Consider the following 13,106-nt stretch of genomic DNA (forward strand, 5'->3'; position numbering starts at 1 on the left):
TAGGGAAAGTGAAGGCCACCCTAAAGAGTCCCCACTGTGTTGTGCATGCTTCCACGAGGGACCCTGATGCACAGCGTATCCTTCAATATTCAAAGTTTGCTGTAAACCAGATCTGACATTTAGCTTCAGGTCAAATTCAATTGATTTGACCTAGAATGATTTTTATTGGTTTGGTTTTTGTGTTTCACTTGAAAATCTGTTCCAGCTCAGTTCCAAGCTGAATTACTTCCCTTTAATTTTCTCTCTTGCCATATTTCATCTGAAGTGCTAACATACAAGAGGCAAAATTGGGCTATTGACAGTGGTGCCAGAAGGGGACATCTTGCCCTCCCAGGGAAGAGCTGGAGTTCATTCCCTGCTGAGGCCCATCCAGATGTGCTGTAATGGGGGGACAGTATATGGGCAACCCCTGTACTCTCCTTTCCACTCCCCTGCCCTTTTCCCTGAAGAAATACACCTTGACATGTAGCCTAATTTTATACCTTTACTTCAAGCCATTGCTCTTTCTCCTCCCATCCTCTAAGACTGTGACTAATTCCCTCCCTTCACTTTTACCTTGGGAGTATTTATAGACTGTGATCCTGCGCTGTCCCTCCCTTTCCCTTTCTGTACAATATCATAGAATCTTACTCCATTATTCCCTCCTCGAGACTGGTCCAACATGTCCTGCCATCCAGTAGTTAGGCCAGCAGCATCTTCTGTAGCTTCTCTGCATCTTTCTGTGCTTTTCCTAAAGAAAACGAACCACAAAAATACCTGGCTCCTGGTTTATCTGTGCCAGAGATAAACATGGCTTAGTGGTGACTTGGCAGTGCCAGGTTAATGGTTGGACTCGATGATCTTAAAGGTCTCTTCCAACCAAAATGATTCTGTGATTCTATGAGAAGAGCTCAGTCAGGGATACCTTGGTGCATTAATTCCCTTGTTAACACCTTGTCCATTTGACTTTCCTGTACATACATTATGAGTTGATTTCCAGAGGGGACTGAATGCTGAAAATGCAAGAGAAAGTTAAGTTTCCTACACCCGCTACTTTTCCTTTGATTCTTAACACCAAGCTTACAGCCAAGAAGGCAATTTATTTTTTTTTAAGCACCACCTAATGCTTAATCTTAGCTAAGAGTCATGTAGTCATGCTTCTCCAAATGCTCTCTGGTTCACTCATTCGCTGTGGTAGACCCTTAAAATGGGCTTTTCCCAGAGGACATACTGCTTCACTTGCCCTGGAGTTTTCGGCTGTTCTCCTCTGTCTCTTTGAAAACGCAGCATAAAAACTTCCTGCTATATTTGCTTTTTCTCTTCAGACATGTTTATCGTTTTGGTGCAAACCTGTAGGTGAGCCAGCAATATCTGCAGAGATGTCCTGTCCAGAACTTGATCTAGAAGCTGCATTCTCCTCAGATGAAGCGCTCCACTTGCTCTGCTGGGATGGAAAGATCCTAGGTTGTGATGGTAGCTGTTGTGTCGCTGTCCTCCAGAAGTAGCTCGTGCTAGAGCCTAAAGCAGGAGAGCTGCTCTGAAGGTCATGCACTTACCCTGTCTCCCGAGGCAGGAGCACCTCTGTTGATAGCATTCAGGAGTTACTTATGTAACTACTCTTAAAAACGTTCAGGATTTAGGATCTGAACCCCCCCTGGGCTGAATAGCAAATTATTTCAGTGTTTTCTGCTGAATAAGAAACAATTTCAGTGCTTTCTGCCTCTTCTAAGGTCAGGAGGGCAGCAAAGTCAGAGATTGTCGGGTTTGGAGTCTTGGATGTTTCACTGGGGGAAGGGACATTCTTTGAAGTAAAAGAGACCTCCCTGTGTTTGAAAAGCTACGTTTTCATTGCCGCTTTTAATAGAAATCTTCCAGGAGGTGTGGGTGAGGCAGTGGTGTGCGATAGCCGCTCCACGAGAACTTCCCGTGCTTCAGCAGCACTGCACTCAAATGGGTGGTCAGGCAGAGGAGAGCTCTCTGCTCCTGCCTTTCACTGCAGCCTCAACAGTTACCTGGCAGCTGACCCTTCCCGTGTGGCAGAGACTCTAGGAAAGCTGCACGAAGCCTCATGATCTGGGTAATTATTCCCCAGCTTTTCACTTGCGAAGCCGAACACCAGCCTGTGCCGCTGAATGCAGACAGAAGCACCTGTCAGAGAGGCTGGTCCTGGCGCTGCTGTCAAGCTGCTGCCCCCCTCCTGCTTTAATAACATGCAATAATTCCAGCAAATGGCTGGTTTGAATCAAGGTTGGTCTGCCACAACCTCAAAAGCTTTCTGTAGCGCAGCCTCTGCTGTCTTTAAATCTGCAGAGGACTGTGATTTAGCCACCAACTCTGACTGCGGGGAGCTGGGTTCCCTTGCAAAACACGGAGGCTTGGTTTTCTTCTGCACTTGCAGAGAAGTGGTGATCAGCAGCCGCTTGCCCTCGAGCAAAGCAATTGCCCCTGGCCCTGCCGTGCTGGCTGCAGCTGGACAGAAGAGAGCCAGGGCCAAAGCCAAAGCCTCCTGTATCCTGGGTTTCCTTATCCCAGGGAACAGTGGTCGAGTCTGCAGTGCTGCCCATGGGGCGGCCTGCATGGTGTGCACAGAGAGAGGGGAGAGGAGCTGCTCCTTTCCCCCCAGCTTGGCGGTATCCAGGAGTAAGGAGCTTGAGGGTGACATCCAAGATGTCTGTGAAAGGTGCCCGAGGACAAGCCAGCCCCAGCTCACCACAGAGGTCCCACATCACCCTTACAAACCCTTCAGGCTTAGCTGCCAAGTAAGGAAGGAGCAAGAGCGTCTCTTGGGCTTTCAGGGAGGGGGACAGTCCAACTGACCTGTGTTCCTTGAAATCTTAATTACACCTCTGCTCGAAGAACAGACTTCAGTCTTGCTGGGTGGGTGAGTATTTGGTGTCACATATTTGCAGTCAGGAGATGGAAGTGACTTGTATCAGTTCTTCACTCAGAGTGAAGAGTCTGCTAAGTCTCAAAAAATGTCCTTCAGAGAAGTGAGATGTCTGGGGAGGATTTTTCTTGTCTCTCCTTGGAGTAAACTTGTCTTTTACAGGGGAAGAGATATAGTGGCAGGTAAATAAAGGACAGACCTTGAAGGAAAGAACATTTATAGCATTAGTTATAGCACATATGGCCCTATCCTCCTTAAGCAGAACCTGGAGTCAGCAGGTTGATGCTGATTTATGACTGCAGTGGCTCTGCCCCATATTCTGCACTACTTTGAGAGGTTTAACTTTTAATATACTTTTTAAAACTTTTTGATTGACTTTCAGATGCATCCTTGGTGCCCCCACCTTCTAGAAATACAGGGAAATCACTTAACGTTCAAGGAAGCTGCATTAGTGCTTGGATCAGAGCCTGCTGCCCCACCTGCCTGAGGAGAACCTCCCTGTTTCTCTCTTTTTTCTCCTTCTTTAAATCTTTTCTGATGCTGCTTCTATTTCCTCACTCCTCCCTGGTGATATATATTCTGGATGCTACTCGATGGTATACAGGGTCTTTTCTCCTGATGTTTCTATTGCTACCAATAAAGGTAGTCACCAGAAGCAGCACACACTGGTCCTCTGGTCCTTCTGGCGCAGATCTTGCGGCAATGGGAAAACCTTGGGTGAAAAGAGAGTTAGATGGTGATTTTTGAGCTCTGTCTCTTTGCCTGCATCAGTGCTGCCGTGTCCTCTCTGACCTAGATTTCCCTGCTGTACGTTGGGCATTAGATTTGATCCTAATTTGTGGCCAGTAATGCCTTGCCTTCAAACTATTTGTGGGCTCCCAGGGCCTGGCACTTCTTTCTCTAGTGACAGTTTTATGCAGGTATAACTCTAGTGCCTTTGGTAGAATCGCTCCTGATTTACCCCAGCCCTCAGTGCCTGACAGCTGGTTTTCCCACTGAATTGCTGTGCCTGACACATCACTGTAGGTGTTCTGCATTGTCACAAAATTAATTTTCCTCTCGAGAGCCCTCAGTGATTTCAGCTGAACCTCATTGCAATTGTCACTCTGTCTGGCTGGAAGATTCATGCTGCTGGGGTAGCTTCAGCCTTGGGGGATGGGGAGCCAAGTGCAAGGTGCTTCTTCCTTTTTTCTCATTTTTTAATATCTGGATTTCCATGCGATGTTGTGGTCAGGTGACATGGAGAAAACTCAGCAGTCCTTCAGATGTGTATCAGATTCTTACTCAGAAACTCGTATTTCAACAAAAGCCCTTCTCCAGTGCCGGCTTCTACTCCTCTGTGGAAGAGCCTGAAACAGTAGGAAGATGGTTTCTGTCCTGTGCTTATCACAGCATCAAAAGCAGCTGGCGCTGGCATTTCTCTTTCTCCAGGCCGAGTCTGATTCTGCAGCCACGTGGCTGTGGGTTGCCTTACAGCAGTTGTGAAAAGCTGAATTTATAAGTAAAGGCGGGGCAGGATGGGCAGAAGGTGCCTGCAGCAGGGCCCTGGGGTGGAGGCTGGGTGGGGGAAGACGATGTTTCTGCAGGGGGTGTTGAAAGACAATCCAGTCTAGGTTTGAAGAGTGACCAACTGCTTTGTAGCAGTCTGGGGGTAAAAAAGTGAACCGCTGAAGTCATGTTTGAAATGGGATTTAGGTATTGTAGAACTCAAAGACAAATGAGACATAGACAAACACATCCAGAATTTGTGAGACACTTTGGTATTTAGTGCTGTAAAGGGAGTTGGGCCCCATTTCGTTGATTGAAAACCATGATTTAGGTGCTAATTCGCTTAGTGTTGGAGTATTTTTGTCATGCAAGTCAGCGGAGTTTGATCATTCCAGGGGAAATGTGACTACAGTGAAAGAAGAATGAATTATCCTCCTCAGCAGGGTTTAATTATCCTTAGCAAAGTGCATTTGATAGCACTTTAGGCAGTACCTTTGTGCACCGAACCCTGCTGATCAGTCTTGTTCCTCCTGGTGATACTATCCCAGGATTGAAAACCTGCTTTTTTCCTGAACCTGAGATTTTTGTGATAACTTACTAAATGGTCTTTGCATCCTTTGCTGATCACTGTGAAGATCTGCTGCAGCTGCACTTCCACCAGGAGCATTTGCAACTTTATGCATATTTTCAACCATTCTTGCACTCCTCTGAAGACTCTTTTTTCGTTGTTCATGATTTTTCATCCTGCCTGGAGTGCTGGGAAGGGCTGTCATGGACCTTACACCAGGGTTTTGCTGCCAGGTCACATTGGAGCTCTCTGAGACCACTTACTGAAGCAGAAAGCCTGGAGGGTGTGTGGGGATGGGAACTGCTGAATCATTTACTGTGAGTTCACTTTGCACACTGGCTGGTTGGCTTTGGGGCATCTGCTGAGCATCCCCTGTCAGATGCCGTGAGCTCTGTGGATGTCTGTGGGAGCTGAGGATATTCAGCATCACCAAACCGAGCTCTGCTCCTCTGTTTGACTTGGCTTGGTCTGGGGTGCACCACGATGCCTATTCAGCAGCAGCAAAAAAGTGGACCCCAGTATCTTTTTGTCAGGGAGACAATAGCTGTTGTGGTGTAGTGTCTGGGACAGGAAAAGAGACTGTTAGTAGCCTGCTGGGATGATGGTGCCAGCAGCACACTGCGTCCCACATTCTCCAGAGTGGATCTGTCTTAATTTTATTCAAAAAACTCATCAGTGTTTCCTACGCATCCCTCCTGCAGATGGGACTGTAGCACTCAGCAGCTGAGCCAGGGCTTGATCCAAGACTGCCCAGTCCTTGGAAGAAACCAGAAGTCCTCTGGGGCAACAGGAGAAACCACCAGGCAGGGTTTGGGAAGCCACATGGGAGAGCCACACGTCAGCATGGTGACATGATGGTGACCTGACCAGCTGCTGTAGGGAGTGTCTCAACCAGGCAGCCCCTGAACTGAAGCTCCCAAAACTGTTAGGGTCTCCAGGGGTAGGATCCTGAAAGCAATTTGTCCGCTGCTCCAGCCTCTGTGCTTACGAGGAGGTGGTGAGTCGATAAAGGATGCTCATCCTCGGCAGCAAAAGTTTTCGGGGGGCTGGGATGCCAGCTGACCCCCACGTATATTTAGCACTTGGAGAATTGAAATGAGGAGCCCTTGAACTGGAAGCTGCAATGCTACTTACAACAGACAGCTAAAACGCTGAGGCTGGAGGCTGTAGTAACTCATATCGTCTGCAAATTGACCTGGAGGAGGGGTTTTACCTGCACCAAAGCATGTCATGAACTTGTTTGAATTCAGGACTTGCTGTCCATCTCAGGCAGCATGAATGAGAATTCACTCCAATAGTGTCAATGAAATAACCGGAGTGTAAAGAGAATTAAGCATGTTTTTTGCACTCTGTCCTTTTGCCCTCTTCCCTGTGCAGGAGGCAGCAGCTGCCTCTCTGCATGGCAGCATTTCCTCTGGCTGCTGCGGGATCTGGAGGGGAAGGATGAATAACTAGCACAGCAGATGCCCTGACTCACTCCTGTCCCCAGGAGCGGAGGCGCAGAGCTGTCTGCTGTTCTGACACAGCCAGAAGCAGCTTCTTGCTGCTCTGAGTTTCCCCAACACATTCAGCCCCATGCAGAGAACCAGGGGAGGTAATAACAGGGTGGGAGCAGGTACCTTCGACACATCCAGTTTTCTTATAGGCTCTGTTGTGCCAATGAATCCCCAAACGGCTTTGGGAGTATGGCCATTCATGTCTGCGATTGCCGGGCCTTGCGGAGCTGTAGCTTTCCCGCAGTCAGGATCAGGAGAGTTCTGGAGGAAGCGCAGTTGCTAACCTGTAAAGTGGATTTGCAAACCCTGAGCTAAACTGACGAGCACCATCTCCTGGCAGCTGGGAATAGCTGGCACTGCTGCTGGAGCTGCGCTCCTGGGGCAGTTCTCTTGCGAGCAGCTGGCTGCTCTCTGGTCTAACCTGCAGCATCTGGAGGGAGGAGAGCTGGGGGCTGACAGCTGGCTCTGGCTCCTGAGAAAGGTGGAGAGGTCACGTAGTGGCGTTATCCACAGCACGGTGGTGCCTGCACTTGGCATCTGAGGGGTCTCAGCCATTTGGGTTTCAAGCTCTGCTTGAGTTGACACGCAAGTGCTCAAGTACTTTAGAGGTTTGCATGGATATTGGAGTGTCTTGGGTTAGAAAATTCATGGAGAAGTGTCTTGCAAAAATGAGAGCATGGCTCCCAAGTGGCACCCTCAAATATCGCTTGGGGTAGCCAGCCTACTTCAAAGTGTTGTGTGATTTGGCACACGGCTGAGAGGTGCCACTTGCACAAGCTGTCCTTGCCACTGCTGGGAGTGGTACTTGCAAAGGGTGTTTGGAAATCTGTGGAGCTTTCCTGAGATTTGAGTTGGGCTTGAAATGAAGCAGAGTGGAACAAACAGCTTGGTCTGAATCTAAGGAGACAGGGTGTGCTCTGAATTTGGAGATAAACTTGGGACTGCTGGTCCATCTGGGTGCTATAAAGAGATGTGGAAAAATGACCATTTGTGCAAAGATGTATATGACTACAGATGAGAATATAATAAGTCAATATAATATGAGCCTTAAAAAGGAAAGTAGCTGAGCTGGGAAACTAAAAAGAAACAATGAGACATCAGGGTCAAAAGAATAGCAAAAAGTTTTTCCTTTTTTCCTCCCGTTTTAAGGATAAGTTAGGAATAAAAAAAGGTCAAGCCCAGCTTTTACCTAGTGCCTGATGACAAAATTGTAAAATCAGAACAGAAAAGGCAGGACTGTTTAATAGCTCCTTTGTTGTGTATTTGGAAGAAAGCAGGAAGATGCATCTATCTGATGGTCACGGATGAATGATAAAAATGAAGGAGAGGCTGAAACGTAAGCTTCTGATGTGGGGAAACATGGTCTGTGCTGGTCATCAGGGAGGACCACAAGTTGTGGTTTGACATCCAGATACAGATGTTTAGGTGGTGGCGAGGTCTGGGCAATGGGACTCCTCCTCAGATTTAGATAGTCAGCCTTTCTAGGTGAGAGGATAAAATAAAAAGCTTGGCAAAGCACTCAACCACCTCCTTGAGCATTTAAGACAACATAGGAGATCTTTTTAAGAGCCAGGTTTTAGTCTGAGTGCTGAAAGAAAGTCACTTCATCTCCCTGAGCTCTGCGGTGCCTTCAGGAGTTTTCCATCAGAGCTGTGCTGGAAAATGCTCATTGCTCCATTTTGGCCTCTTTGCTATGAAAAATCTCTGGATGACACCTAAAGGGCCGAGGTACTGGGAGGGACATTTGGCCTGAGAGTCCCTCTAGCATCATTTGGGGCCAGTCAAACAACTCCCCTTGTTTACAGGATTTTTCTCATTATTACCTCTAGTCCACAAATTACCCCAGGTCAGGGACTGTCCAGACAGGAGAAGGTGAACCTTGTGGTCAGAAGGCTGTGATCTGTGTGGACACAGGAGAGAGCTGGGTAGAGCCTGCTCCTGGGAGCTAGCAGCCCTCAAGCACTGGGATAGCTGGTAACGCTCCTGAGGCTCAATAGCCAAAGCAAAAGCCAGAGCCAACTGTTTAAAAGACTTACAAGAATTTGCTGGAAGCGGCTTGCTCACACTATTCTGCTTTTGTCTGAAAAGGTCGCTGAAACCTTGATTCCTTCAGCTGCAACCAAAGATCCTTCCTCTTCTCAGTGCAGCTCCAGGCGGTAAAACCATCATTGTCTAGTTAAAGATTAGTTCCCCCTCTCCCCTTCTGAAAAACTAGTAATTGTGGCCGAGTCACTGACACACAATAACTACCAAACCTCACGTTGCGGGTTTGCCAGCTCTTCTGCAGAACTGAAACTTCACCATCCTTCTGTGTCTGCGCCGTGGAAGGTCACCAGAACTGCATGTGAAGAGTGAGAATGCAGGATAACGTGGAAACTGCTTATTTCATTGAAAATTGAACACACTAGCCTGAAGTGATCAATTTTAAGAAGACTAAGCATACTCTAGTTGGGGGAAAAAAATCAGTTTTATTTAAATTAGCTTTTTCTTGTCAATTATCCTGAGTGAACTTTTTGTTTCCTCTTGCAGTGCAGCGGTTCGGCTTGCATCGATCCGGACGCGGCTTCAGCTGCCTGTCTTAAACTAAGAGTTACTCGGCATGGAACCCTGATTTCTAAATCATTTCCTGTGTCAATTGCTGAATAGCTCTAAATCCAGTGCTGTTGGACAGGGCTTCTGCAGCATTTGCTTACTTATTCTGAGGAAACAAATGGTCATTTAAAAATAAAATTTTTTTTTTCTTTACAGTTTTCAACTTGCTGAGCATCTCAGCAGTGCCCGAATGATTGAGTCAGACCCATTCCTTCTTAGCTGGTCGCAGGAAGGGAGAATTTTTTTCCCAAGGGTTCATATGACAAGAAAGCCCAACTACTGCTCTCGGGCGCTGAATAGCTTTACTTTACCTGAACTGGTAGGTGAGGTTTTGGGGACATTTGAGGGAAATCCAGATTAAAAATCTCAGTCCTTTGTAACAAGGGTGAACTCAGATCTGATACTGCCATCCGCTACCAGGGCTATTCACGGCTTCTCCTTCCCACGGATATTGAACTGAATAAACCTGAAGTCAGAGAGGGCATTGCTTAATCACCAGGCTCTGAATGCACTATTCTTCAGCAAAAATCTGCTCAGCTATTATAGGTTTCCATGTCTTTAATAGCCACCCTAATAGCTGAAAGAGTCACACTTCCCAAAGAAGAGGCAGTTTTACCAACGGCTTTAAATCATTCCCTGTGGAAATGGAGAGGCGCATTAAATCCTAGTAATTAGGCAATTTCAGCTGTCTTCAGCGCTTTTGACTCTTCGGTTGCCTTGAGAGCTGGGCTCCCTCTGTGTCCTGCTGATGTGAACCCTCTCTCTACTCACACACCCTTGCTCGCACACCCTTTAACTCTTTGTCTTCCTCCTGAACCCCAGTAAGAAATGCATTTTCTGCTTTCATCGTTATTTGCAGAACCACTGCAGAACAAAAAAGAAAAAAGGTTTATGAGTGACAGTGGGTCCTTTTTAAACTGGCTCTTGTGTTAACATCTGCTACAGCGTTGGATTTGTGCTGTTTGCAGATGTGAAGAGATGTTTCTGTCGACGACTGTTTCAGGGTTATTTTCTCTTTCTGCTGATGAATAACATGAAGAATAGGGTGATATTTTCCCAGCTCACTTAATCACAGCGGCTCTCCTGCGAGCTCTGTAGCTGCTTGGTATCAGTCCTGCCATGGTGCACCTGACACAAATGCATTAGAAACCCCTTCACTGCTTTATTGATCAGCATTACTAAGTGCTGCAAATGCATGTGCGTCTGGCTCACGTATACTGTGGACAAAGCAGAAATGAGAGCTGCAAACAGCAGCCATAAATACTGGTTTGACGGCATCTTCAATCTCATTTGACTGTGTATGTGCTCCCTCTTGACTAGCAATTCTGAGATGTTTGTAGAAATGGATTTTTGCTTGCTGCTGGTGCTGTGATGGTGTATTTTTCATGAGCACCCTGAGCAGAAAGTATTGCACAGCCATCTTGAGCTGGTCTAAAGCCACTCGGAATCAATGGGACTTTTCTAGCGAATTCAGTGGGCTTTGGATCAGGCCCAGCAGGCACTGAGGAATCAGCTAATGAAAGAGCAGCCACTCACCCAGCACAAATAGTAAATTACAAACAGCAGATACTGGCAGCAACAGGCACAAATAGTCTGTAGTCAGCAATCCACAGCCTGAAATATGTTGGCATAAACAATGCCTCAGATGATTTCAGCTAACCAACACATTTGTGAAAATCCAAGCCTGTTTATGGCTAATTTTCAAAAAGGTAAGTTCAGCAAGAAAAAGACCCTGTCCCTTTTTGCTTACTGATCATTTGGAAATGATTTTTGGGTCTGGGCTGTCATTGCAAGGCACTGGATGACCTCAGGTAGGACCTGATGTGGGTACTGGGCAGCCCAGCTTAGCCCTTATTCTGTGGTTTCACTGGGGTTTTCCGCTTAGGCTCCATTCTCACATACCTTTGCTGACGAGACTGAGTCATTTGGAGCAGCAAAGATGAGAGCTGCCTGGAGTTACAAAACGATCTTGCAGCCCTGAGTGAGCTGGCAGGAAAATAGGAGGTGAAATTTAGAGTAGGTAAATGTAAAGTTACATAGAGAGGAAAAAAGAGTCTTAAATTCACAAGCATGGGAGAAATATCTGCAGTGACTCTCACCACTCTGAAACAAGGTCTTGGCTTGATCGTAAATATTTCTATGGAAAGTTCTCTGAGGTGCTTTGTAGTGGTGAGAAGATCAAACTGAGGCTGGGAATGACTGGGAATGGTGATGGTAATTTTTCACCCGCTACCAGCAGCACCCCTTGCTCTGTGCTCTCGGGTGGCAAAGGCAGCTGCCACGCATCACTGGCCATGGGCTCTCATGGTGTGGGGACGGAGCTGCTGTCAGCGTTGGTTGTGCAGTAGCAGATCAGCTGTGGAGGCTGTTGGGGCAGCAGCACCACCGAGGATGGGCACACGGGAGCAGGTAGTGTAGGTAGGCTGGAAAGCGAGGTGTGGCACTTTTGGGTTGCTTTTCTCTGTGCTATCACATTTCCCATTGGAACATGCTGTTCCCATCCTAAAGGCGACTCAGGGAAGAGAAGTTGTTTGCAAGTCATCATAACGCTGAGTGGTGTAAAAATACGGTGAGGGAAGCGGTCATTGCATTCCTTTGTGCAGGGCTAGGGCAGTGCCCGGCTGTGCCGTAGAATGAAGCTGGCTGCTACACCCTGAGCAGTGTTAAGGGGGGAAAACTGCTTCAGGGCTTGCTCTAAATGAGCTGCATTAGTACATGGGGGGGTGTGAGAAAAAATAATTGTGATGGTATTTAGAGATGGTATTGTTATGTGTGTGCAAGAAGAAAGCAAATAACCAGATGCAGGTCACTCAGGAATATTCTCACTGACATCTCCCAGCTTCTGCCTTTGCAGCTGCAGCAATGTCCCTTTAATACTACTGTTCCCTCTGCATTGTGCATGGTAGCCCAGGACACAGCACGTGTGGAGCAGGTCAGGAGCCCCATGTCCCTCACAAGGTGATGAGCAGGGGCTGGAGAGAGTCAGCCAGCCCCTGTGATGCAGCGCGCATCAGCGCACAAGCGGTTAACAGGCTACTGCCCTCCTTCAAAGTCATCGGCTTTGTTCCTCTACATCCAGTTCCCTCGGCCCCTATAAAATTTGTCTCCCGCCTCCCTCCTGGGGGATGTCATGGAGTGGTGCTTTATATTAATGCTGCAGATAGAGAGTGGCCATTGTTTGTCATTTAATTAACGTCATCCCCAGGAACTTAAAGTGTGACAGAGGCAATTAGAGGTGGTGTAGGAACATGATGGATGGGCATGGGCAGAGGTTTAACCACTTTCCTGCCGACATGCTTTGTAGATGACGGACACAGGCTACAGCTTTCTGGGCATGGGGAAATCACCAAATGAGGATATTTAGTCTCTGCCCTTGTGTTCGTTTCACAAATTTGGAGTGGCTGCTCTTAAAAGAGAGAAAGAAATCTAAAGCCACCTACCAACTTTCCATCTCAAGTTCTGTCCAGCAGCATTTTTTTATTCCTGAAAAGTTTCCTTAGGGTGAAACTCCTTCACTTCTCTGTAGTAAAAAGAAAAACAAAACAAAAAACAAAACAAAAAACTGCTACATCTTTTTTCTCAGGATTGGTTTTTGTATGGGACATTAGATTTTTTTTTCAAAGATATTGGATGGTGAGCCCCTAAGTCAGATTGTGAGGGAGGTTGTGGGACTGCCATTGCTGGAGAGGGTTATGCACAGGCTGGGCAAACAGTAATTCTGAGCAGCTGTCAGGATCATTGTAGCTATTTTAAGATCCAACAGCAGCTGGAAGCCTTGTCTGACAGATGTGCCATTATGTTGCCCAAAGGTAAGAGACAGCCCAAAGGGCCTTTTGCAAGCAAAGCCCAGACTGGTGCACACACTGAATCTAAAATCGGTGGGGAGGGAGTACAGCTTTGCAGAAAGGTTGAGGCATGCAGGCACTTGTCTCTTCACTGTGTATCGTTTCTGTGTCTTTGCTTTAGGTGTCACAGCCTCATCGCACCTCTTTGACTACGGCTCCACTGCCAATGGGGGTGACAGCTCCTTCTACACCTCGCTGATCTCCGACGTCCACTACACCACCCCGCGGGACTCCACCTATTTCACGGGCAT

At 47.2% G+C, this 13,106-nt stretch overlaps 1 protein-coding gene across 1 annotated transcript in view; it reads left to right on the forward strand.

The window, feature by feature from the left end:
* Positions 1-13,106, forward strand: part of LOC104491722 (reticulon-1-like) — a gene marked incomplete at its 3' end in the record, with an annotated part of 65,091 nt that overhangs the window by 51,094 nt on the left and 891 nt on the right. The window contains exon 2 of the mRNA XM_010134187.1: positions 12,977-13,103. Coding sequence (XP_010132489.1) covers positions 12,977-13,103 — 127 coding nt within the window. The remainder of the gene's footprint in view (positions 1-12,976; positions 13,104-13,106) is intronic.

Source organism: Buceros rhinoceros, unplaced genomic scaffold (assembly GCF_000710305.1).
Source record: "Buceros rhinoceros silvestris isolate BGI_N320 unplaced genomic scaffold, ASM71030v1 scaffold14484, whole genome shotgun sequence".
Taxonomy (NCBI): domain Eukaryota; kingdom Metazoa; phylum Chordata; class Aves; order Bucerotiformes; family Bucerotidae; genus Buceros; species Buceros rhinoceros.